General features: G+C 48.6%; 1 protein-coding gene and 2 pseudogenes across 1 annotated transcript; 1 reads left to right on the top strand and 2 right to left on the bottom strand.

The window, feature by feature from the left end:
* The first annotated feature begins 5,866 nt into the window (after positions 1-5,866).
* On the top strand, positions 5,867-9,058 carry LOC146191897 (uncharacterized). Its single transcript, XM_084600396.1, has one exon. The coding sequence runs from the start codon at positions 5,867-5,869 to the stop codon at positions 9,056-9,058; it is 3,192 nt and encodes a 1,063-aa protein (XP_084456522.1).
* Positions 9,059-11,971: 2,913 nt separating this feature from the next.
* On the bottom strand, positions 11,972-14,811 carry LOC146191898 (uncharacterized; annotated as a pseudogene).
* A 4,103-nt stretch (positions 14,812-18,914) lies between these two features.
* On the bottom strand, positions 18,915-20,426 carry LOC146191899 (phosphatidylinositol 3,4,5-trisphosphate 3-phosphatase and dual-specificity protein phosphatase PTEN pseudogene; annotated as a pseudogene).
* Between the last annotated feature and the right edge of the window lie 5,863 nt (positions 20,427-26,289).

Here is a 26,289-nt window from a genome sequence, read left to right on the forward strand (position 1 = left end):
ACATTCATCCAAGCGTAGCCATACGGCTACAAAGGAAAGCTATACAGCTTTCTCAGAAACTTCGTAGGTGAAGAAAAATTCGTTCTGGACCGGAGATCGAACACGGGACCACCGCCTTTCCGGGGCAGTCACTCTGCCAGCTGAACTAACCAAGACGGTCAGTATAACAGATGGTAGGGCGAGAGTGAATTGAATTATCAATCGAAGCGTGGTATTTATTAACCGGTGTACCATTTCAGTACTACCTCAAGCTGAGCGATTCGGAAGCGGATTTTATCCGGCGTTCCAGCAGAACGAAGAATCGTACCGCTTTTCGTTTCAACTAAGAACTGGAGCCCCCCTCCCCCCGTGTTATGACAACAAAATATTTTGTTTATTTTTTTTATTATATCGTTATTTATGGTACTTGGCTCCCAATTGTTTTTGTTAGCTTCTTTTTTTAATTTCTCATTTTTTTCCGCCTCCTGGCCTGCGAGGGACAAACCTTGCTCAGTGTGGTCCGCACAGCAACATTAGTTTGAGTTTCCTTCTTTATTCCTTTAATGGGACGAGACCTACAGAATGTCACTAGCCACAATGCAAAGGCTAGTGCATGCCATCACACACAATCAAGCTTGCTGGTCGTGCACAGACGCAGGAATGTGGCCACTGGCTGCCTACCGCCTCCACTGCATCATCGGCAACGGCTTGTCTCGAGGGAGAACGTACGTTCTCTCTTTCCTAAGAACCGTGTTCTCCATTCGAGATCGGCCGTGCCTCCACCTGCTCAGTAACGCGGAATCCGCCACGGGGGCACAGAGTGCAGCGTTTCTCCGCAGTGCCCCCTGCTCACTGTACGGAGCCTTCAGGCTGACGGTAGTAATTGTCGCGAAAGGCCGATGCAAACAGAGGGTAAAGTTTTATCGGTGTTTTCGACTCGCATATCTCACCATCATAAGCTGCTTGGATTTGCTGCTCCTTGTAACTCAATCATGTCATCCGGAATCATGAGGCCGCTCAATGCGCCTATGCCAGTAAGTGCCCAGACATGTCACCTGCCAGCTCCCATGTCAATCAGACATCCTCGTGATTTTTGAGCCATTATGCGTCACACGGTCGACAACAGCGAAGTTTAACTCGATCACTTTGATCACGAAATCTGGCTTCTCTGTCGGCGTCGGCTTCGGCTTAGTAGGCGGCCCTTTCGTCATACAAATTACGGTCATGACTATGAAAATGATAGTTAACAGGTGACATGAGCGAGCATTATTTGGTCGGGTGATGTGCAACGTCACGATACTTTATGATGTGGCTCAACTGCAAAGTCTAGCTTCCTGTTCGTACTATTGGCACCCTGAATCCGCCGCACCCCTCCAACATATGTGGTCCGAAGCGCTATCGCGTAGTTGTTTTGGCGTTCCATGGGGATAGCCCGTCATTTTAGAGAATGTAATAAGACCGCTGCATGGTATTCTTTCTCAGCAGTTAACCTCAGGACATCGGATGGGCGATATTCAACAAAGTAAACTACGCGCACTCGTATGAACAAAGTGGCGAGGTGAAGCCACGTGGCTGGACTAAGATTTGCAACGCTGCGTGATTTGCTGGCCTTTAATCGCCCATCCGATATCGGGACGTAGGGTGCTGGGGTGTGCTGGCCTTGTTAACATCTCGGTTGGGACGAATATCCTCCCGGACAACGCGTTGTAGAGCAGTAGAGGATAGAATGGCTCGGTGCGGCTTTGAGAGGTTTTCCAAAGCTCTAAAACGTTTATATTCTTTCTTCTCGTGGTATTGTAAACTTGAAAAGGCGGTAGTTCATATTTGAAGACGGTTAACACCCCTTAACGCATTATCTGGTCAAGCTTAAAGCACCACGGGCCAAGTTTAAAGTTAGCTTGTTTGTCAGCGCTACTTAATCAAGTGTTTTTGTTACGAACGTGCTCGTCGAGAGTCCTACAGTAATTGGTACCACACCATTGCCATTTTAGCTCCACAAAATACGATGAATCAGTAGTGCTGCAGCTGCAAGTACCGCATTGGCCTGGCTCTAAAGGTCAGTCCTACAGTAGTTGCTCTATGCTTTCATGTGTAGACTACAGGTGTAGAAATGGGAGAAGATGCCTTCTTAGAACACCATAATAAGGGGCAGCAGATGAACGCAGGAAGAAAATGAAAATGCAAGAAGGCTCCCAGACAAAAACGTCCGCCCTTCGAACGCGCAAACGAAACCCGAGGCGAAGCTGCAGACGGCCCGCTCCTACACCGCGAAGGCCAGTGACCGGCAAAACATGCAGAAGCTACAGTAGACAGCCCTCTCCCTGTCTTCCCTCGCCCCCTTTCATGCTTTTCTCTCTTCTCAGACATTGTCCCAGTCCTGTAAATAAACCTTCAGTCTCGTAACGTAACCCATCGTCACGATGCCCGTCGTCTATGCGTCATTCTTTTGAGGCACCTGCGTGTGAGGCACTGCCGCCCGAAAGAGTTACGTGCAGTAGAAGTGACTCGCAGGTCGGCCCTGTTAGCTTCGTTTCGTGGAGCTCGCTATATCGTAAGACTTTGACTGACCTCACATATAAAAACTAGTAACTTAACAGTAATTGCGACTGGCATAAAAAAGGCAATAAACTGAAATGCAAACAAAAGAAGTGCCTTCGCGTTGCTCTGCTCAAATTCCTTCTGGTTGCACTAGCACCTGTTGTGTAACAATAGGTACAGGAACAACTAAAATAAAATCAAATAACGGAGGGGAACCAAGGCGCTGACAGCCCAGCCGACAACCTTATATCGACACCGTATGACAGGACCCAGTATGTGGCCTTTTTAATTTGCGAGGACTGCTGCTGTTGCTACCAAGGTCCGATGTGAGAACCAAAACAGCGGGAACCAACTATACAAGATCTCAAATCGTTCGAAACGGGGTTTTGTGCCGACAGTAGTGCAGTGGTAGTTACGGAGCTTTTCTCAAGCGCACACCCGTGAAAAAAGCCTGGCGCCAGGACGAGGGACGCTTGCGCCCATTCGTACCCGTGGGTGTCCGCTGGCGGGATTCGAACCACCTCCTCCAGTCAAGGCAGGCGGCCAACTATTAAGTTATAGTTACGATTAAATCTAAACACGCACCTCCCTACAGCATCTTTTTTTTTTTTTTTTTATCAGTGATTTCTATATGGCAAGTTTACCCGATTCAGCCTTGTACAAGAATTCTAAAACTGCACTATCGCATTTGCATTCATATTTACCTCACCACCACTGCCTATTGATACTGCCCTATTGACTTGCACATGGCAAGAGCTAAGAAAATTAAATGAATATTCCTTTAATACACGTTGGAGGACAAATGCACAAATGTGGTCTTTGAAAACGAGTGCTCGATATCACTGTCAATATTATCAGGTACAATTACCTATATGTTAGGATGTTAGGAAGTTATGTGATGTTAGGAAGATAGTGAGAGACCGGAAAGCGTGGCGTGACATGGTCCATAGGGTCACGAAGAGTCGGGCACGACTCAACGACTGAACTGAACTGATAATTACCTAACCGGAACAACACAGATGCAATCATAAACCTTTTATACACAAGCAATTGCCTATAACAATATCCTGCCGTGTGTAATTTGCAACAATCCACACATAGTTCAAGACTGTATGTACACAGTTTTTTTTTCTAAAGAGTAAGCGAAAAATGTAACTAATTTTGCTTGGCTAAAAGTTGTAGTCCTCAAACAAGGAACATATTAGTGCTGCAGAACTACTACTGCACCAAATTATTTTTCCAGCGACATTTTTTTTCATTCTCTAATGCAAGCATTCTTTTTTTAGAATCGTTTCGTTCGTACGTAATAGCCACGACAACTTCTGGTTACACGAAAGTGCCGACGTAGCCGTACATTTATTACGCATTAATCGTTGATACAGCCAACGCAATCGCGTCAAAGCGCTCTGCTGCTGCAGGATATTTTGTGATTAACTTAGTCAAACCATCTCTACTCTTTATTTGCCACAATTCACTATATTTCAATGTGTGTGGTGCACCAGAGAGCGCTGCAGAACCTGCACTGAAGAAATTCCAATGTCTGACCGCTGCTGCTGCTCACAGTACATGGCACGCTACTTGGCACGCATCCGTAGCAGTGCGCCTAGAAGTGTGGATCTGGACGCCGCGCCGTCGCTTCTCTCGCATGGCGTCCCTTGGCGCCCGTTTATTGCAGTGCTCCTGCAAATGTGGGATTGGCGGTACGGCGTCGCTCGTCGTCACACCTCCTACGTCACCATGGACACAGCAGGAACGCTAGACAAGAAGAAAAGATCTCGTGGAACCTTGCAGACAGATTTCGCGAACAGATATCGCGCGCGCGAGATTTCCACCACGACCAAAGAAATGCTTCCTGCCAAAACACCCATAAAAAACGTAAAGCACTGAAAATCAAAATGCTGCGTAAGGTTGTCTTACGTACTGCTTATATCGATGTGACCAACACTCCAGCAAGATCTTGTCTCCGTTTGGCTTTCCTGTTTGGTAATCTCAGAATAGTTGAGTACTTTCTGAAATCAATCTAACCTGATAAATATGGCGGTGCTATTGGAAATTATTAGGAAAAATTCTCTGCCCGCAACACATATGTATAGCAGGCAAATATTCAATTGTAGATACCACCCAGCGATCGTCCTGATAGTGGAAGGGAAAGCTTACCGATGTTGATGATTCCATGGCATGATGATGGATGATGGGCGTGTCTGGAAGAAGAGGAGGAAGAAGGAATAGAACGGCTTGCCGGCACGATGATTCCAGATGAACCTTGGCCCAGGACACTCTCAGGCCACACGCTGCCACGACTCGTTGGCGGAGGCCAAGACACGTACCACATGGCATTACAGGGGAGAATGTCTTCAAGTGTAGCGGTGTCTTGGGTCGTGGGGTCATTGGTCAGCACATCTGGTCTATGGAGTCACATATGGTCGTTCGGGTCTCCCATTGTGTCTTGTGGTTCTGTGTGGCGTCTCGGGCCAGTCTCTCTTTCATCATGTCTTGTTGTCACATGTGAGTGCAAGACGCCGCCTCAGGAAGAAAAGCAAAGAATTAACAAGAACGGAAACGAAGAAACAACCGGCCCGCAAAAGGCGAAGCAGACGTATACCACGGGGACGGAGCGAGGCAGACGGCGTAAAGTGCGCGCGTCTGCGCGGAAGCAATAATCGTTTAGACAGAAGACCAGACGTCGTAGCCGCGTGGTTTCGGGAACCTCAAGGTCACGCCAACTCACGGATCCCACGGCCGGGAAGATACATGGGCGCAATGCTCCCGGCGGGAGAGGAGAACGGTATGCATGCGACGACGCCTGCTCCGTGCGGCTGCCCCGGGGGCAGGGAAGAAGAGACGAGTTTTGGACCTGGAGTGGAAAAGACGCATCGAGGCTGCCCTCCTAGGCCGACGTATCTCGGCCGCGATCCGGATCGTCGAGACGCCCCTTCGGCTACGCTCCGGAGGCCCCAGCGAGGACAACTCGAGCGACACTCCTCATCTGAACCGCCGCTAAGTACCGATTTGAACATTTGCATACTCATCGATTCGTTTTTTTTTTTTCGTGAAGTACTCTAAAGACCAATTAGGACCATATTGTCGCGATCCTTAAATCCACCTGCGTGTGGTGTTGCCTGATGTGTGCATGCTGATTTGTGCCCTGTAACCTCTTTCTTTTTTTGGTTTTTATCGTTGTTTATGGTTATACTAAAAGCTGTTTCTCGAGATGTACACCTCTCTGGTTTTTCGACTCATGTTCTAGATATGTAGTGACAAATTTATGGCGAGCCTGCCAGGATTCTCTTTAGTCCTTTTGTCTGAACGTTAAAGTCAACACGCTTGTGTTCGTGTTAAAACCAGAGAGATGGACCTCCAAAAGCTTATGCTTAGAGCCGAAAAGCTCGGGTTCACGAAAGAGGAAACAATGGCTCTTTATGAGGAAGAGAAAACGAGACACAGAGAGGAAAAAGAGTTGGCGCACAGGCAGGCGCTTGAAGAGAGCGACAGGGCTCGCGAGCAGGCACGTGAAACAGAAGAGAGAGCTAAGCGGATGGCTGAGGTAGAAGAAAAGAGAATGGCACAGGAAAAAGAAGTGCTTGAACTCAGTTTACGCCTTGCGAACACTAACGTTGGAGCCGTGCCAGAGGCAACAGGACTCTCGTCAGGTGTTGGGGCCCCACGCCCAACAGCGGTCTGTCCAAGGAAGCTGATGGCTCCTTTTGACGATAAGCGGGACGATTTGGATGCGTATTTGCACCGTTTCGAGAGAATCGCAACAGGCCAAGGATGGAGTAAGAGCGAATGGGCAACAGCCCTGAGCCTTTGTCTGGTGGGCGAGGCATTAACAGTCTTTGGGAGGATGCCCGCATCAGAGTCGACGGACTATGACAAAGTGAAGAAAACACTTCTGCAGAGGTTCCGTTTAACCGCGGAAGGTTTTCGAGATAGGTTTCGAAGCAGTAAACCAAATGATGCGGAAACAGCAAAGCAGTTCGCATCGCGATTGTCGAACTACTTGGAGCGATGGTTGGAAATGGCAGAGGTTGAAAAAACATACCAAGGGGTGAGAGATCTAATGGTGGCAGAACAGTTTTTGGCCTGCTGTCACCCGAAGTTGGCCATATTTCTGAAAGAGCGGAAGTTGAAGACAGTAGAGGAATTTACAGAATATGCTGACCAGTTCATGGAAGCCCAAGACCATAGAAACCTGGGAAAGGTCAAGGAAGACAACGGGAGAGCTTCCGATGTCGACGCGGTAAAGCGAGGAGTGCAAAGTGGCACATTTAGGCAACCCCCGAGGTGTTTCTTGTGCAACCGGGTTGGACACCGCGCCTCGGACTGTAGGCTTGGAGGAAATAGAGGGCAGACGCAGACATTCTGCCAAAACTGCAACAAGAGGGGCCACCGTACAGAAGACTGCAGATATCGGACGCAAGAGAAAGCCGCGTGTATCGTACATCCCCGACAAACTGACTTGACCGCAGAGGAAGTCGAAAAGACGGCAGAGGGTGAGAGATCGGAAGGTGAAACGGCAAGGCACTTAACCGTCAGCGAGTCCATGCCTGTAGTTAAAGGTGAAATTCGCGGACAGCGCATGAGCGTGTTGAGAGACAGTGGCACAAACACTGTCCTAGTAAGAAGGGGCCTTGTTGAAGATGAGGAGCTTACCGGTCAACTTGCGGCGGTGCTACTGGTTGACAGCACGGTTCGTTACCTTCCCGAGGCAATGATTTGCATTTCTACACCGTACTACTCGGGACCGGTCTTGGCGAAATGCCTAGATGCACCCCTATATGACTTGGTGCTAGGACACATCGCGGGCGTACGAAAAGTTGACGATCCCGATGCCGACTGGACCCTCAGTGGGGAACATTTCCCGGATCAGGATGGAAAAGATGAGGAAACCGTTGTGAAGACTCCCTCCAACGTGATTTCAAGAGAGTGCAGCGGAAACCTAGAGCCGGCTGAAGGAAAAGTCGAAACACCCACAGTGTCGTCGGCCGTACAGACTAGAGTAGCAAAAGCAGCACAAGGGAAGATGCCCAAACTCAAGGTTCCTGCGGCGGAACTACTGAAGGTGACTCCCGAGAAGGTAGTGCAGGAGCAAAGCAACGACGCGTCACTGGCGGACTGTTTCAAGAAGGTTGGCGAAATTCTAAAAAGAAAGAAAGGCCGGACGACATTTCAGTTTCTCATCCAAGATGGGCTTTTGTACCGAAAATGTACTTTCAACTCAGGAAGGGAAGCCCTACAACTAGTGACACCAAAAGAATTGAGACCATCCGTCATGTGTCTGGGTCACGATTCGATTATGGCTGGACACCAAGGTGCCAAGAACACAGTGAACAGAATAACCGAAAAATTCTACTGGCCTGGCCTGCAGAGTGACGTGAAGCGGTATGTCAGATCTTGCATATGCCAAAGAACGATACCGAAAGGAAGAGTTGGGAAAGCACCACTTGCAACTATGCCGACCATTGAAATGCCATTCCAGAGGGTGGCAGTCGACATCATTGGGCCTATGACACCCTCCTCAAGAAGAGGAAATCGGTACGTCATCAACCTGGTCGACATGGCGACTAGGTACCCGGATGCTACCGCCTTGAAAACTATCGATACAGTCGAGGTGGCCGAAGCGCTACTCGAGATGTTTTCACGATATGGTGTGCCGAAAGAGATGCTTACAGACCGGGGATCGAATTTCACATCGGTCTTGATGCAGGAAGTGAGCCGACTCATGTCAATGAAGCAACTGCTGACAACCCCCTATCACCCGATGTGCAACGGCCTGGTGGAGCGCTTCAACGGGACAATCAAGCACATGATGAGGAAAATGTGCCAAGAAAGACCGGCCGACTGGGATCGATACCTCCCGGCACTGCTATCTGCATATCGCGAGGTCCCTCAGTCAAGTTTGGAGTTCTCGCCGTTTGAAATGCTATACGGCAGAGCCGTCAGAGGACCACTAACCATTCTCCGAGAGTTCTGGTCCAATAAAGAATTGGGAACGGAACAGAAGGCCACGTATACCTACGTACTGGAGCTGAGAGAGAGGTTGGAAGAAACCTGCAAGATCGCACACTGCAACATGGAAGCCGCAAAGGAGAAGTATAAGAAATTTTATAATCGAAAGTCGGTGAATCGACAGCTCAAGCCAGGGGGCAAAGCCTTGATCCTGCTGCCAAGTGAAAAGAACAAGCTCACAATGCAGTGGAAGGGCCCATTTCCAGTAACAGCAAAGAAGAATGAAGTAGACTATGAGCTGCTCGTGAACGGAAACAAAAAAGTATTCCACATAAATATGCTGAAAGGTTATGAAGAGAGGCGCCCTGATCTTGACCATACAATCGCCTGCATGGTCATCAAGGATGAACCGGACGCGGGGGAAGTGCCTACTTTCAACACAAGAAAGACATCGGGAGCAAGGGACGCGGCGCTTAACCCGACTCAGGACGCAGAAAAGATAGCGCAAGTCAAGTGTCTGCTGGAGCGATACGACACCATTTCTCAGACCTGCCCGGGAAGACGAAGCTTTTTGAGTGCAAGCTGCGACTGACCACCGAGCAGCCCATATACGTCAGGCAGTATCCTTTGCCACTGGTTGCACACAAGACAGTCGAGAGAGAAGTAGAAGATATGCTGGAACTTGGCATAATTGAACGCACGGAGTCTGCCTATAACTCACCCCTCGTAGTTGTCAAGAAGACAGATGGCTCCAATCGACTTTGTGTTGATTTCAGGCGGCTCAATAGCGTGTTAATCCCTGACAGCGAGCCGATTCCGAGAATCGATGTGGTGTTTGCGAGCGTCGCGCAGAAGAAATTTTTCTCGAAGTTCGACCTCGCGAAAGGTTATTGGCAAATAGCTATGGAGGAAGGTTCCAAAGAAAAAACAGCTTTCTCATGCGCTAACGGCCTGTTCCAGTTTCGATTCATGCCGTTTGGCTTAAAGACTGCCGCAGCCACGTTCACTAAGCTAATGAGAAAGGTTTTGGGCGGTCTTCCAGATGTACACCACTATATAGATGACATTCTGGTCGCCACAGATACTTGGCAAGGACATCTGAATGCGCTCGAAGCCCTGTTCGAGAGACTCTGTGAGGCAAACCTGACGGTGAAGCCCACTAAGTGTGAGGTCGGGTTTGAATCAGTGTCTTTTCTCGGGCACAAGATAGGAATGGGCAGGATAGCGACGAAGCCAGATATCCTGGAAAAAATACAGGCGGCACCAAGACCAAACACCAAAAAACAGGTGCAGTCGTTTTTAGGATTAACTGGATATTACAGGGAATTCATCCCACAGTACGCCGACAAAGCTCTCCCACTCGTAGAGATGACAAAGAAAGGGGCGCCAAATGCGGTGCACTGGACTGACCGACACCAAGAAGCGTTCAGTCAACTGAAAGAATGCTTGGCGCAACCACCCGTCTTGCTAGCCGCTAATGTAGACAAGGAATTTGTTTTGCCCACGGACGCATCAGACACAGCTCTGGGCGCAGTACTGATGCAGGAGGAAGACGGCATCCTTCACCCTGTGGCGTATGCGAGCAAGAAGCTTAGCCAGTGCGAAAAGAACTACTCGATGGTAGAATAGGAATGTTTAGCACTGGTGTGGGCAGTAAAGAAGTTCCACTTGTACTTTTACGGAACACATTTCAAAGTACAGACGGATCACCAGCCCCTACAGTGTTTGACAAAAACTAAATGGTCAAACGGAAGGCTAATGAGGTGGAGTCTGACTCAACAGGAGTACGACTTCCACATCGAGTATATAAAAGGGAGAGAAAACGTAGGAGCGGACTTCCTAAGTAGGCTGAACTAAGGCTATATTTGTCAGCACGTGTAGCATGTCCATATAGCAGCAGAAAAGAAGTATGCACGTGTGTTCGAGCTTTGCTATTGATGGTTTGTACTATGTGAACAGTGCCGTTTGTTGTGACGTTTGCCTGTGCGTGTGTGTTTATTACGCCAGTGAGTAGTTTTCCTTGCGGGAAAACTCTTAAGTGTGGGGGTACTTGTCACATGTGAGTGCAAGACTCCGCCTCAGGAAGAAAAGCAAAGAATTAACAAGAACGGAAACGAAGAAACAACCGGCCCGCAAAAGGCGAAGCAGACGTATACCACGAGGACGGAGCGAGGCAGACGGCGTAAAGTGCGCGCGTCTGCGCGGAAGCAATAATCGTTTAGACAGAAGACCAGACGTCGTAGCCGCGTGGTTTCGGGAACCTCAAGGTCACGCCAACTCACGGATCCCACGGCTGGGAAGATACATGGGCGCAATGCTCCCGGCGGGAGAGGAGAACGGTATGCATGCGACGACGCCTGCTCCGTGCGGCTGCCCCGGGGGCAGGGAAGAAGAGACGAGTTTTGGACCTGGAGTGGAAAAGACGCATCGAGGCTGCCCTCCTAGGCCGACGTATCTCGGCCGCGATCCGGATCGTCGAGACGCCCCTTCGGCTACGCTCCGGAGGCCCCAGCGAGGACAACTCGAGCGACACTCCTCATCTGAACCGCCGCTAAGTACCGATTTGAACATTTGCATACTCATCGATTCATTTTTTTTCGTGAAGGACTCTAAAGACCAATTAGGACCATATTGTCGCGATCCTTAAATCCACCTGCGTGTGGTGTTGCCTGATGTGTGCATGCTGATTTGTGCCCTGTAACCTCTTTTTTTTTTTTTTTTGGTTTTTATCGTTGTTTATGGTTATACTAAAAGTTGTTTCTCGAGATGTACACCTCTCTGGTTTTTCGACTCACGTTCTAGATATGTAGTGACACTTGTGGTCGAGGCGGGGGGACGAGGCGGAGGAACGGCAAGATCTTGCTGGCTCCAGCAGGTTGGGGATCAGCCATGCCGGGGCAAGAAGTAGCAGGGCGCCGAAGCTACAGACCAGGATGAGGGGGTGATGATGAAGTACCTCGCACCTCCAACCAAATGTTCATCATCATCATCAGCCTGACTATACCCACTGCAGGGCGAAGGCCTCTCCCATATTTTTCCAAATAACCCTGTTAGCAGACACTCAAATAAAAAAGAAGAACTAATTTATTGAGGTCGCATTAGGAAATTAGGTGGATGTCAGTCCGCAAGAAGAACGCGCCTGTGCGAACTCCGCTGTTGCGATGCGTGTCCGTCCAATCGCTCGGTCCAGCTTCGACTGACTCTCTCGGTATTCACATTTCACACCTTCACATCGTTCTTCCCACGGTTGAAGCCCTGGTAACGGCACGTACACCAGTCACACACACGTCAGAGACGGCTCGTCCTCTCTCCTCACGCGATCTTGCTCTACGGTTTCGTGTGCTGCGGCGACGGCCGTGAGAAAGGTCGTTTTAGCCTTGGCTGGGCGCGGTGTCGGATAGCGGCGTCAGCGTTCGATGGTCAAGGTAAACAATGCCTAAGCGGGCGCTTTGGTCGGCGTAGTCGGCGTAGCGCTGACACGAGCCTCCCGAATTTGCGCCTGTCCTCAGGTGCAAGCATTTCGGGGAGATGGCATAAGCTCATTAGCGACGAGGTCTCGCTCCTTGTACCTCCGCAGTTGTTCAACGTTCAATGTTTTTCGGTTGATTTTACCAGGTGCGTGGTGTCTTTCTATGACTACAAGGTTTGGCTCGATCACTTCTGTAATTTCAAAGGGCCCTTCGTAGCGCGCGTCAAGTGTGTTCCGTGCGCCGGCTTCGAGCACGACGAGATCTACGGGATGGAATTCTGGGGCTCGTCGCCTTGAGTTATATCGGGCGGTTGATTCTCTTTGACTCTCGAGAAGACAGTCCCTTGTTTCCGCACGTCCCTTTGCTAGATCGTGGAGTCGCTCCGCTTCTTCGATCTCGTTCTCAACTGAGGCGATGTTGAGCTCTCCGGGAATTTTTGGGTCGTAGCCATGCATTAGCCAGAAGGGGCTGTAGTTTCCGTGACGGTGTTTGGTTGCGTTAATAGCGAACGTTGCTTTGGGAAGTTGCTTCTTCCATGCACTGTTGTTTTTGATGGTCTTCTCGTTAAGCTTGCGATAGTCGTGCATCATTCTTCGTGGGGTAGTTGGATGCATCGGCTGGTCCACGACGATTGTTGGAGCTCCGTATTCACTCTCGCTTGGCCGTATTATACCCTTGGCGAGGTAGTCTTCCACTTGTTCTCTGATGAATTGCCGGTCGGCTGGAGAGCACCTGTATGGTCTCGATGTCACTGGCACGCTGTCCCGTAGTTCGATGCTGTGTTCGGCGTGGGGACACATGCCAAGAGTGTTCGTTTTCGACGTGAAGGCCTCATGATGCTTGTGTAGGATAGATCTAAGCGCATCATTTTCGCCAGCATTAGCGTGCTTGGTCATTTTTGATACCGCGTCTTCTACCAGAGTTTTGAAATCTTCGTCGGGAGCGCAGTCCTTCGCACTGAATCGCACAAAGCCATTATCGTAGGAAGAAGGCTCAGCGGCTTGCTGACAGAACGAAGCTATCAGAGCCTCTCCCGTTCGTTGCGTGGATTTCGGACGCTGGGTTGACGAGCTCGATGACGCGTTGGCAGTTTCGGTAACTTGCACAAGAGTCACATCATTAGTTGGATGGAAGGTCACATCCACGTTGGCGGTGCGGCGCCAGTCGGATCCGAGAATAAGGTCTATAGATTCCGGCAACGGCGCGACGACTACGTCTCGGAGAAGCACTTTCGTTGTTCCCACCTCAACACTGAGCGTTGCCGCGCGTGATGGATTAATAGTTTGGTTTAGGACTTGGATCGACTCCGTAGCGTGCCGGGCGTGCGTATCAATGTCCGCGCAAAGTGCCTCTTCACTCAGAATTGACACATTGGCTCCACTGTCAACACAAATCTTGAGCGGCCTGTTGTTTACGCGTCCTGTAACGATTGGCAATGTGCCGCCGGTGGAGTGCAAGAAACAGTTTGCTTGCCTGTTGGGTGGTGTGCCGCTGTTGGCGCTGTTGAACGTGGCAGATCGTCGCTGCTCTGCCCGGATGGTAGCTGCGGTTTTGGGTTTGCTGCATTCTCGGGATAGGTGGCCGGTGTCGCCGCAGTTATAGCATGACCTTACGGTAGGCTGTCTCGACTGCGTAGATCTTCGGGTTTCGTGCGGCCTGTCGTCATCTGGAGGAGCGTTGGACACTCCGCTGGATCGCCTGAGTTGACTGCGTTGACTCGTTAGGCGGGGTCGTGCGTCCGTGTCGTTGCAAGCGGGCGAAATTGTCGTGCGGCGTCGCGAGTCAAGTTGGGCTGCACGGTCGATCAACTCCGTCACTGTAGTGCAACACTGCGCTGCAAGCGGATTCGCCCAGGTGTCGTCTTCTATTCCACTCAGTATTAGGGAGATCCTTTCCTCGTTGGCGAGTGGGTACGGCGCCTTGTCGAGGACAGAGTTCTTTGAATACATGTATTCCACGATGGACTCGGACGCTTCAAGGCGTCGTTTCCCTTGGAGGTCAAGGAACTCTTGCATTGAGAGATTTCGTTTGAAGCGGGTGGTGAGGGCTTCTTTTCACTCGGGCCACGTGTTGCACATCGTCCCGTACGAGCTGTGCCAGTCTCTCGCAGCTCCCGTTAGACGTGTTGCCGCGCTAGCCAGCGTTAGTGACTCCGTCCAGTGCGCTAGAGCAGCGATGCGCTCTACTTGGGAAATCCAGCCGCTTACACTTTGGTGTGGCGATCCGTCATACAAAGGAATGGCGGATGATGTGTCGCTCGTTGAATGGATCTGCACTGATGCCGTGGGTGCGGGAGTCCTCGTCAACGCGTTGGCCAGCTGTGCTTGCGTGGTGGCGATCATGGCTAGAATCGCAGCCATATTCGGTCCTCCATCACCAGTAGCGTAAGTTGGCGTTATCGTTATCGGTATCTCCGTAGTTGCAGCTCTCGTGTCGTCAGCTGGAACTTCAGCGGGTGGTGGGCTTGGTGCAGAACTCGTAACGTTTTGCGCTGGCGTTGGGGCGTCTGCACTGACGTTGCCACCCCCGTGCACTCCAGGTGCGGTAGCCGTGGTCGCCTGGGCAAGCAGCATTCGGACAGTCTCCACCTCGGCGCGTAGCTCCTTGATTGTAGACAGCGCCTCCAGGTACGCCTGCCTGTCGTAGTCGTTGGCAGCCTGGTTTAGCGTTGGCGTGTCCATATCTTCGGAGACTCGTCGACCAACGTTGTCTTCGAGGATTCGTGAGACTAGATCGTCCTTGCTTCCGGAGCACGGCAGTTGTCTTGCTTTCAATTCGTCTGCAAGCTGTTTCTTCGTAGCAGTGCCCAAGCGGTTGCGGTCGACCGAGGACAGCAGAAAGTTGACGGTCGTTGAGTCGGAGTGAGTCGAGAGTGTTCGCCGTTGAGCCGCTGCGTCTTTAGTGGTTGCGTCTGACTGACATCCTGTCGACTGCGCCATGTTAGCTGACACTCAAATAAACATGAAGAACTAATTTATTGAGGTCGTATTAGGAAATTAGGTGGATGTCAGTCCGCAAGAAGAACGCGCCTGTGCGAACTCCGCTGTTGCGCTGCGTGTCCGTCCAATCGCTCGGTCCAGCTTCGACTGACTCTCTCGGTATTCACATTTCACACCTTCACATCGTTCTTCCCACGGTTGAAGCCCTGGTAACGGCACGTACACCAGTCACACACACGTCAGAGACGGCTCGTCCTCTCTCCTCACGCGATCTTGCTCTACGGTTTCGTGTGCTGCGGCGACGGCCGTGAGAAAGTTCGTTTTAGCCTTGGCTGGGCGCGGTGTCGGATAGCGGCGTCAGCGTTCGATGGTCAAGGTAAACAATGCCTAAGCGGGCGCTTTGGTCGGCGTAGTCGGCGTAGCGCTGACAACCCGGTTCTGTGCTAGCTGCATCCACTTGACCCCTGCGAACTTCTTAACCTCAAGCGCCCATTTAACTTTCTGCTGACGCTTTCCTTGCCTTGGAATCCAGTCTGTTACCCTAAGCGACCATCGGTTATCCTCTCTTTGCACTACATGTCCTGCCCATGCCCATTTCTTCTTGATTTTCATTAGAATGTTAGTAACTTGAGTTATTTCTCTGACCCATTCTGCACGCTTCCTATCTCTTAATGTCACCCCTACCAATTTTCGTTCCATAGCCCTTTGCGTTGTCGTTAATTTAAGTAGAAACCTCTTGGCTAGTCTCCACGTTTCAACCCCATAGGTGAGTACCGGTAAGATGCAACTGTTGTATACTTTCCGCTTGAGCTATGCCGGTAAGCTGCTAGTCATAATCTGCGAGGCAACGAAATGTTACGATGCGGCAAGCCGATGAAAACAGAACAGCGGACAGAGAAAAGATGGTCGATGACCATGAGATGACGTTTAATGAAGTGCTAGCGGGCCTAGCGCGAGCGCTCCTGCCAGCGCCACCCGCTTTTTCTACCTCGCTCGTCCGTGTACACACACACACACACACACACACACACACACACACACACACACACACACACACACACACACACACACACACACACACACACACACACACACACACACACACACACACACACACACACACACACACACACACACACACACACACACACACACACACACACACACACACACACACACACACACACACACACACACACACACACACACACACACACACACACACACACACACACACACACACACACACACACACACACACACACACACACACACACACACACACACACACACACACACACACACACACACACACACACACACACACACACACACACACACACACACACACACACACACACACACACACACATATACTACCGTGATGCTTGCCGATTAACAATATAATATCAGCTTGTTCTAGTCGCTTGGAAACACTGTTCGAAGCGTTGGCCATCCCTGGAGGTTTTTATTTCCTGTTGCGGTTGGGAGGGATGGAGGCTTGATGGGCCTCTTGCTTCGTTCTTATCAGATGGCTGGGGGTTGAGTCTGACATCACTTAAAAAAAGTTACTTCCCTCCCCCCAAAAAAATTTTGTATCGTTTTCCATTTCTACATTTTTTTTCTCTGTTCGTCCTTTTTCTTCCCTCCTTTGGAATGTAACTGGGATATGCTATATTATGCAAAGAAATAAATATTAGACGCTTATTTTAATTCGGTTTTACACTGCCCTTTATGTTCTCAATTGGTATATAACGGGATAAGAAACTTCGAGAAATCAATATTTTCAGTATTTACGACTAAGTTATTAGATTGAACTAATGATTGTGGAATAGATTACGTTATTTTTAACTCCGCAGAAAAAACACCTTGCTCATTTGCGAACAGAAATGTTTCTCAGTTTCACACCAGGCCCTCCAAAGATACATGGATTAAATCTGGCATGATAGTAAGAAAGACACCAGTTGTAAAGCTGCAACCAAATATTACTAGTGCATTCATCAACAAATATTAATATGCTAATTATTCAAGATTCATTTCCAATTGTTAATACATTACTTGTCTTGGGCAATACACATATTTTAGCCAAAAGGCGATTTGCTTGTAGAGAAACAAAGACGACGGCATTACGTTCCCTATCAGAAACACCTGAGCGTAAGCGCAAGAAGCCCCAATAAACATCTAACAGCCATAGGAACTGTTATTACCAATTCTTTGTTCACAAGACAACTCAATGGGCCCATACACAGTATAAGCAGCCTCTCCATAAACTATATTTTCGCAACCATAAGGAAGATGTGTTGAAACCACCTCCTCCACTGCCACTCGTGTATGCTTTCACTTGTAGGTGCTCGAAAACGTGAGTGGTGCGATGCAATTGTTACAAGGAAGTTAAAAGCAATACCAATGAGTCCTTAAGCACTTTAGAAACTGAAGATGTATTATCGTTTATCAAAATAATGATATAGCTTAAAGTAAGCATTGCATGGTAAGGAAGAGTACAGTATGCATCTTTATTTTATTTGTATATCTACAATGTGCCCTGCAGCACCAAGGAATTGCAGCAGGGGAATGGGCTTCACTGATAAGAACAAATTATACAAAAGTAAAGCCCCAACAGATCTCATTTACAGAAACAGAAAAAAAAAAATAGAGTAAACCAGATCATGTTCAGTTAGGAAACAGTGCTGCTGGAAACAGTGTTGCTGCTGGCGCGCGTCACATGGGCTGGAAGCGCGTTCTATTCAGTGATTGTTCTCGGAAAAAAAAAAGGATAATTTCATGTAATTTGTCTTGCACTTCATTTCACGCGTTTTCGTGGTACCGTCTGGCTGACAGGTAGTTGGGGGCTGAGTATTTCTGAGCCCTGTATTGGTCACAAGCCTTGACCAACATTAAACTGATGCCAGTTCGCACTAACTCGCAGGCAACCTAAACGACGGGGAAGTATTAACAAAAATAAAATCTCTTGCTTTTTTTTTTCTGGCTGCCAAAATACAAAAGCTTCACTAAACTTCTCAGATCATGAGGGCAAAATGCATGATGTCATTTAAACAGAGCAGAACTGCATAACACACTATTTTTGCACCAAATACAAAGCTTCGAATATTATTCGCGATGAAGCTGCATTACGCGATGTTAGCGGCGTTCCAGGGGCTTAAGATATATCAATAAAGTGCCCGCTCGCTCCCCGACCGGCTTCAAAGCCGATCGTGGTCTGTACAAATAAAAGGCCGTCTCTATACTTTACACAGCAGTGTTTACACCTTGAAGGGAAAAGCAAAAGCAAAATCAAATTCTAGAACGACTAACACGCGAAAACGGTGCATATTTACGGGAACAAGTATACTGACGCACAAGTTTAAGCTGCCTAAATTCACTTTCCTAAAAAGATTTAACTCCTCCATACTACACCTAACAAATGGGTTGCCAAAGGCCTCGTGGAAACAGAATCCGCTTCAATCATTGACCATTTCATCTATCATCCTGCCTCTGCTAAAAATCATGCCTACAATTCGCGAAACACTTCCTATAAAATACTCCCCTATAAAAACCCCACGTGCACCATAACCCTTTTCACGGCGACAACGCGAAACCAAACGCAAACCTCAACCCACGGGAATCACCTGTGAGCAATGCTGCACTGGTGAAAAAAGTGCACAGCAAGGTCCCTCCTGGTCAAACTGCCTATAATATGGGCCATGAAATATTACACTAGACATCAGCAGAAATAGTGTGCACATGCTGTATTTTCAATAAATACAAATATTTCCACATGAAGGCACAACACGAACGTTCATCGTATACAAATAAGCACATGTACACACATACGGCAACCGTTACACATGCGTGTGCGTGCGAAAGAATCCGCAATCTTGTGGCAGAAGAGAGACAGAATGTGTGTGTGTGTGTGTGTGTGTGTGTGTGTGTGTGTGTGTGTGTGTGTGTGTGTGTGTGTGTGTGTGTGTGTGTGTGTGTGTGTGTGTGTGTGTGTGTGTGTGTGTGTGTGTGTGTGTGTTTGTGTGTGTGTGTGTGTGTGTGTGTGAGAGAGAGTGAGTGAGTGATTGACAGGAGGAGTGGGAAAGCAGGAGCTCCCACTATATGTGGGGGCCCTCCTGCGTGTCACAGTCACTGTCGTCCGTTGTGTCACTCTCTGCTCTTGAATCGTGAATGCCATTGGTGGGGTCTTCACCTATAGCACACAAAGGGGCAAGCTGACCAAGGGGCCCAAATGTAAGTGATACCTTGAAGTCTTTGCTGAATTTAATATGATTGTTGTCCTTGTATGCCTTGTCAAGATTACTCTTACACAAGATCAATGTCCTTGTCTCCTGTTCCCCCTCGTTTTTAGCCATGAATTCCGCTGGTGCTGCTGTTCTTCCCCCGGCGGCACTATTAGAATGTGGATGGGCGTCATGGCATCCAACACCACTGCCAGCGCTACTCCGAGGGACAAAGAAGGTGTTGAACCAAAACTCGAACATCTTCTCTCTCTTGATCATTTTGGACTTGTTGTAGACCTCAACCTTGATGTCACCCTTGAAGGCCACTGTGTGTTCCAGCTGAAAGCAGAGCGGCCTGGCGTTCCCTTTGCGCCCTTCCAGCACCGGAGACATGTACAGCTTCTTCAAAATGTTGGCCTCACGCCGCCACAGCACAAAGAACAGTGAGCATGTCCCCCCGTTGAACACAGGCATGGGCTCAATACATAGCGAATACAGCACCAATGTTTCTGCATTGTACTCCTCGTGCATGCTGACTAGCTTGGCATAGTACTCGACATACCGCCGCTGGCTTGGGATTGTCACGCCCTTGAGGTCTGTCGTCCTGCGCACGCTGTAGTAGGACAGAGCATCCCCTGCCGATGTGAACATGCGGCTGTGCACCAAGTAGGAGCACACCATCACCCCTGTTCGGCCCTTGCCTGCCTTGCAGTGGATGACAGCAACGTTTTCCGGATGGCTAGACAGCCACGTTTCTACGTCCTCGCAGAAGGTCTTGATGAGGTCAATTTTAGGCGGGTTGTGGTCTTTGAATGGGTAGTGCGCCACTCTGTTTTCAAACTTTTTGGCATCGTAGTGTCGCTTCGAGCAGAGATTGTAAATCTTATAGTGGCCATGGTGCTTCTTTTCAAGAAACTTCTGTACATCATTCATGTGGTTGCGAAAAACCCCTTCTAACTTCTGAGCTGGGAAGCCCATGGCGATAATATTGTTACTAATGTAGGACAGATCCAAGTCAAAATCCTCATCCTGGTACCGCTTCTTTTTCTTGCTCACAACTTGTTTGATGCGCGACGTCATGGTCATCCAAGACGACAATGTAAGGAGACACGTTCAACAGAAAGTCCCTGCAAGGTTCTCTCGAAGATGCGGTAACAGTGTCACTCAGCGGTTGTGCGAGGTCCAAAAGTTGATTATCGTACACTATGCGCGCAGTAGACACCTAGAACAAACGTGCCACGGGGCCCAGGTCTCGTTCACGAACGGAGTCCCAGCAGCGCTTGCAGCATCGGCAGTCGCACACCACACGGAGTCGCGAACAAGCCTTCGACGACACGACCGCTGAATTCTGCGTGAGGAGTAGAGGGTGAGGGAAAGACGCGGAACGGAAGTCAGCGGCGGCGCTGCTGCTCAGCGTTTCTTAAACGAAGCCGCTGAATGCCCAGCACTCCGATGCGGTTTCCCAAGCGCGGTCTAGCCGGTGTAGGCGTCGACCCGCTCGTATTTGTTTTTATTAAGTTAGTAGCAGTTGCGAGAGTTGAGCCTTTCGAAACCATTGGCGCAATATAAATCCCAAACAGCCGCAGGTAAATTTGGCAAGACAAAATGTTTTAATCATTTTCACTATATAAAGAGTCTTAGGTCTCTCAGAAATTTAAAAAGTCTGCGATTGTTTTGCTATAAAAAAAACTATCTGTTACATTTTAATGCGCCCTAATTGTATTGATATCGACCATACCCAGTTCTAGTCATAAGACGGACGGGGCAGACGGCGGATGCCTCCCACTCTTCAAAGAATCCTGCGAGCATTTTCCCGAACATCCGTTTTTATTCTAAGCAAGGGATATATTCATAAAAGCTGCCTATGCAGTTAACTTTTCCCTTACAGTTGCTTTTGCATCTAATGAGTGCTGCTATCACAGAAGTTAGAATTTTGTACGAAAGATCGGATAATTCTGTATGAATATTTCTCACGTAACCTTTAATAACCGAAGCATGCGTTATAATAAAAGATCGACATGGCTGCAATTTCAAGTTCAACAACAAAGCCCACGAAATTGTTTTGCAAACAGAAAGAAAACAAAGAAGTGTGTTTTTTTTTCTGTTCTTTTGCAAAGCAATCCGTCCGCCTCTTGCCCGGCCTTCTTCCCTTAGATCCAATCAGTTGGACTGCCAGTGGTCATATGCGTAGATGCTTAATCAGGTGTACTTTCTTAATATGCTGACACTTGCAAAAATGTGCCACAAGACGAGCTCCCTTTCGTCAAGGGGACCTGTCATGGGGCCCCAACTCATTTTGAACTAAAACACTAATACCTTTAATCGAGATGTCAGACAAATGGAAGCAGATTCATCTTCAAAACAGAACTTTTAAAACTCAGAGGTCCCTATGATTTTTAACATCTATCCAGGTATTGGGCGCATAACAATTCAATCAGGATGTGAGATATCGGCAATGTTGAAAATAAAGTTTATTTAAAGGAGTTTTATGCCCCACTAATGGTATTTTAATTATGAAAACTTAAAAAAATATACAAGCAATCTATTTTGATGCAAGAATGCGATGCATTTTACCCTCGCACAAGCAAAACAGACCAAATAAAAAGTATTTCAAAGCTTAGTGTCTAGAAGTTATTGTAATGAATGATGCACAGCCGAACGCACAAATGTCAGATATCTGAATACGGTTTTAGACGACCGAAGCAAACGAGGAGACTTGCCAACCACATCCTGCAAGCCGAAGCCGTGGCGGAGCAGAGGAGCTGCCCGCTGGCGTTCCCACAAGGTATATATACAATGGTAGCGAAGGCTCCATAGACGCCCATTGGTCCAAAAAATGGCGGCTCATGGGCACCGCCATATTGGGGGGCAACTACGTATGAGTGACGTTGAATGACGTCACGCATACATATGTTTTTAGCGCGAATTTTAAAGTGGTCTTTTTATAGAACCCGCATTTTCAAGCCGGTATCTCATGAAGGTTGCCTTTCAGTGCGCACCAACCTTTGCCAGTCAAATGTGCTCGAGTTCCTGCTAGTTATGGCCTTGTTAATGTGCAATTCGGCACCCAATGAAAGTGACTGGCAAAGAAGGCAGCATAGAAATTCAGCAACACTTTCAGACGCTGGCTTACCTTGGCTGGCTAAGCATGCAATCATGGATGATTCGTAGTGGAAATGCTGGTGCTAGTACTTTTGAGTACAAGGTATGATGCACAAAGCACAGGCTCAAGTGCACAGTTTGCAATGCAGTGTACGGCAAGTATGGTTTTCATATTCATGGCTTATTACAGCAACCAAACAAATACAGTGATAAAGCGCACCAACAAAAAATACGCGTCACAGGCAGCTCAAGCAGTAGTTTCTTTAAGCTGGCTATTCATCTCAATGGTCACAGTGCGGATAGAAAAAAGCCCTGCAGTTCCACGAACGTTGCCAGGTAGAAAATTGAAAAGCATAGAAGACAGTGCTAAGACAGATGCAATTGAGGCAAACATGAAGTAGGCGCATCAACACGGGTCGCAGCCTTTGTGACGACAGATGCGCAGACGGTTCGAAGTGCTTGGAACAAACCCGCAAGCCTCGCAGCTGCCATGGTGTCTTCTCCAGGCTGACGTTGTGGCAGAACTGCACCCACGCTCGGCACCTGGGTGTGATGCAACGTGCACGTTATTCACAATTCCGCCGTAAGGAATACTGCATACTCCAAACGCCAATGCGTCATTATTCCCGTCAATGCTAACCGCAGTACAATATACTTCCATTATATATGAACTATGGTAGTAAATGCTCGCCCCAAGCTCTCAGCGCCCAAGAGTGCGGTTACGTACGTTCGTCCTCACGCCATGCGGGTAGCTATACTTTTCTACGGTTAAGATTGACGAGAATGAAGTGCGTTTGTAAGTTACCGTAACGCGGTCATGCATATGCAGAATAGCAATAACAAGACAGGCAGTAACTCCTGCTGAGTGAATTCAGTTAAAGCACCCTCAAGGCCGCGCATATACGCGTGGCTGAGTTTCGATACTACCAGTTGCGAGGGTCAAATTGGCTTCGCGGTGTTGGAAAAATAAACAGTGTTGTGCTCAGACTTGTCAGGCAGCACAATTGGTTTTAAATTGGCCTTCCGGTCAGTGGCATGCGCGTGGTTGCTCCTGAGAGTCCGGTATCAAGTTAACGCTGGTGATAGCCGGCTGCATGAAACTCACCATAAATCAGACAAATGGTGGGCTTCTTTCGCACAGCGCAGCACTTAAAGTGTGTGCCCTGTAGTGTAGTACATAAATATCCCCGAAACAGTGAAGCCACGTGCGCACGAACTGGTTACAGAAACAAAAGCGAACAGCCCAACGAAAGCATTCGGAGCATACCTAGAACAAACACCTTGTAGCAGATGACACTGACAAGAGCTCACCTGTGAAAGTCCAGTGGGAAGCGGCGTAGCTTGACACCGATGGTACTGTCCATGCTGTCGCAATGTGCCACGGAGCATCGTTTCTTAACACGCCGCAAGCTCATCTTGAAATAAAGCACTTCAAAAGAACAGCGCCAAGCGTGCAAAGACGTAAAAAGACTTCGCACTGGCCGCACGTCGAAGGAAACGACAAAACCGAGAAAACTGCCGCACCGGTGCGGCGGGGTGCAAATTTTACAAAACGGTGACAGAGAAGCGACGCGAAAGGACGACGAAAACTTCGCAAAAGGGGCATTTCGAGACTGGCGAGCTAAATTTATAAGCTTTACCAGGCGCGCTATTGCAGACAGCTGGCGATAAGAAACCGCTTCGTGAGCTCCCGCGGCCACCTTGGCCACTGTGGCCGGGTGCCGAAACTAAGGCCTGCAAAGTCAAGCTGCAAATGCACCGCACACTCAACAAAAGGGGGCGTGACAAGAACGTTGAAAAAATTAAAAGTGCGGCGTAATGTTTTGCTGAAATAGTTTACCTATTTTATAAAACACGGCAATAAAATATTTATTTATTTACGTTGTCTTATAGCGTTTTTATTTGTGCTTTTGAATTTCATTATCTAAGTGTTTCGGCCCCCCCAAAGTGTCTGTGCTGCTGTCGCGCTGAGACCGTTTTTGGGCCCAGCCTTCGCCACCATTTTACATCCGCCTTGGTTCCCACGTGATGTTCGGGGCACCGCGAGAGGCGCTGTCGTCGGCACCAGAGTTGCATCTGCAAGTTCCCCGGCCAAGGTACAAGAACACGTGTGCAGAATGAATCACGCCACCGCGCGAGGTACTCACATGACCGGCCGTGCCAGACCGGCGGCTTCCTATAGCTTCACGGTGCGGCGACGCACTCCGGAAGGATCACATGACGGCTCGGCGCGCAACACATCACGCGCTTCCTGCGTCGCAGTCGGCACTCTCACCTTACTCAGCAGCAGTTCGAAACGGGAGACAGATAGAATGGAATGTGCCAGGACCATTGTATTCCGAGTCAGACCCTAACCTTGTAGGCCAAGCAAGCACGTTCGTAAGACTTGGTTAGTCAATATATCTATGCCTCGTGGTCTTTCACATATTGTAGTTACATAGAGCGGTTTGTTAATACATAGGAGTGCGGTGATACTGGACAAAGTTAAGGGATTAGAGATTAGGCGAGGGCTTCTAAAAGGAATGTGGACGCGTGGCAAAGGAGTTGGCTGATGGGAGCAGTAAGGCTCTCGCGCCTACCCCAAAGCCTTAGCTTTTCTCTCCCCGTAAAGTTCCTTCGCATTCAGGTGGCAACGCTTACGCGGAACAGCTGTTATAACTGCGTTTGAAAATGCAAACATTTATTTTTGTGCCAAAAAATTATACATCTAGTTAACACAAATACCGACATCGTTGCCGACGAGCATATCATGAAAATCGCAAACCTGCGGCAGGAAGCGTATTAGCTAAAGCATTTTTCCCACCGCAAGCACACCTCTGGTAGGTGACGCTTGGTATCTGATATAGATTACACGCATGGTGGCGTCAATGTGACGAAATTTTGATGGCACAAAATGTGGAAGACGTCACCATGCCGTTGTACGGTACCACGATGCATGTAAAATGACGTGCATTGGAATGTACGGGGCGACATGACTCCCTCTGCCCTCGGAATATTAGCCATAATAGTCATAATCATGACTCTAGTTTATTAAGCAGTGTAGCCTGATAGTGCAATTTACAACTGAACATGCTTCAAGGCGCAGAGTCCGCGCACACAAAACGCATTGTCATCTCCTCAATGCAGCATGGCAAAACGGTTCAAAATAGAACGTAACGTTTTCGTATCCTCACCGATGAGCAGCCCTGAGTTTCTGTGAGCAATTATAAATTGTTCTTCGAACAGAAGGCGCAATGCAGTTGGCTAAAAGGCAAATATTTTTCATATTTAGAGTGAAATTCATTTGTGCAAACGTAGATATTGTCTTCGCTCGCTCTGTTGACCACAATGTCTTACTTGTTTGTGAGCATAATGCAGCCGTTTAAAGCAAGCATTTTCTCCGGCTCGAATATACATGGTGCGTGATATAGATCGAGAGAGGATTAATGGCTCACGCGTAACATCGCTAAGAGTTTTACTTTTCGGCAGCTTGTCGACAGTCTAGATTTTGTACAAACGTTATGCATTGTCACGTGGTTCATAGTGATCACAGTTACTCATCGCTGTAATGCAATGCAGCAATTAATCAGCACCTCACAAAGTGTTCAAATGTTTGGTCTAGGCATTATTAAAATTTTACCCAGAGCCATGACTGATAGTCATTGTGCAACGTAGCATCCGTGAGGGTTTTTAAATTTACGTCATGCTATGAAAGCGCGTATGCAAGAAGTGACCGCCGCAACAGTGGAGATTGTGCACCGAACTTTCGCACTAAACCTTCTGAAAGGTGTATCGTAATGTATTTGGACAATGTGCCCAGTGTGCCTTTGCAGATCCAGATCGAAGACAAGAAGCAGGCGTACCTGAGATGCGGCCCTCCAAAGGACTTCGTCTCTCAGGAGGCCTCGTAAGAAATCCGGCCGCCAAAGTCGTAGAGTTTTTGGCGGACTGTACTTACCGAACAAACACCGCAGCCGCCTTTAACACAGTCACTTTAACAACAGTTTTGCTCTCCGGCGTACGCTATCATTCGGCCAGCACAGTGGTCTATTGCTTTACTTGTATGTACAGGAATCGTTAGTTTTTAAGAAGCACTGTTCTAACCAGCAA

The sequence above is a fragment of the Amblyomma maculatum genome, chromosome 4 (assembly GCF_055883805.1).
Source record: "Amblyomma maculatum isolate TAMU_Amacu chromosome 4, ASM5588380v1, whole genome shotgun sequence".
NCBI classification, from domain to species: domain Eukaryota; kingdom Metazoa; phylum Arthropoda; class Arachnida; order Ixodida; family Ixodidae; genus Amblyomma; species Amblyomma maculatum.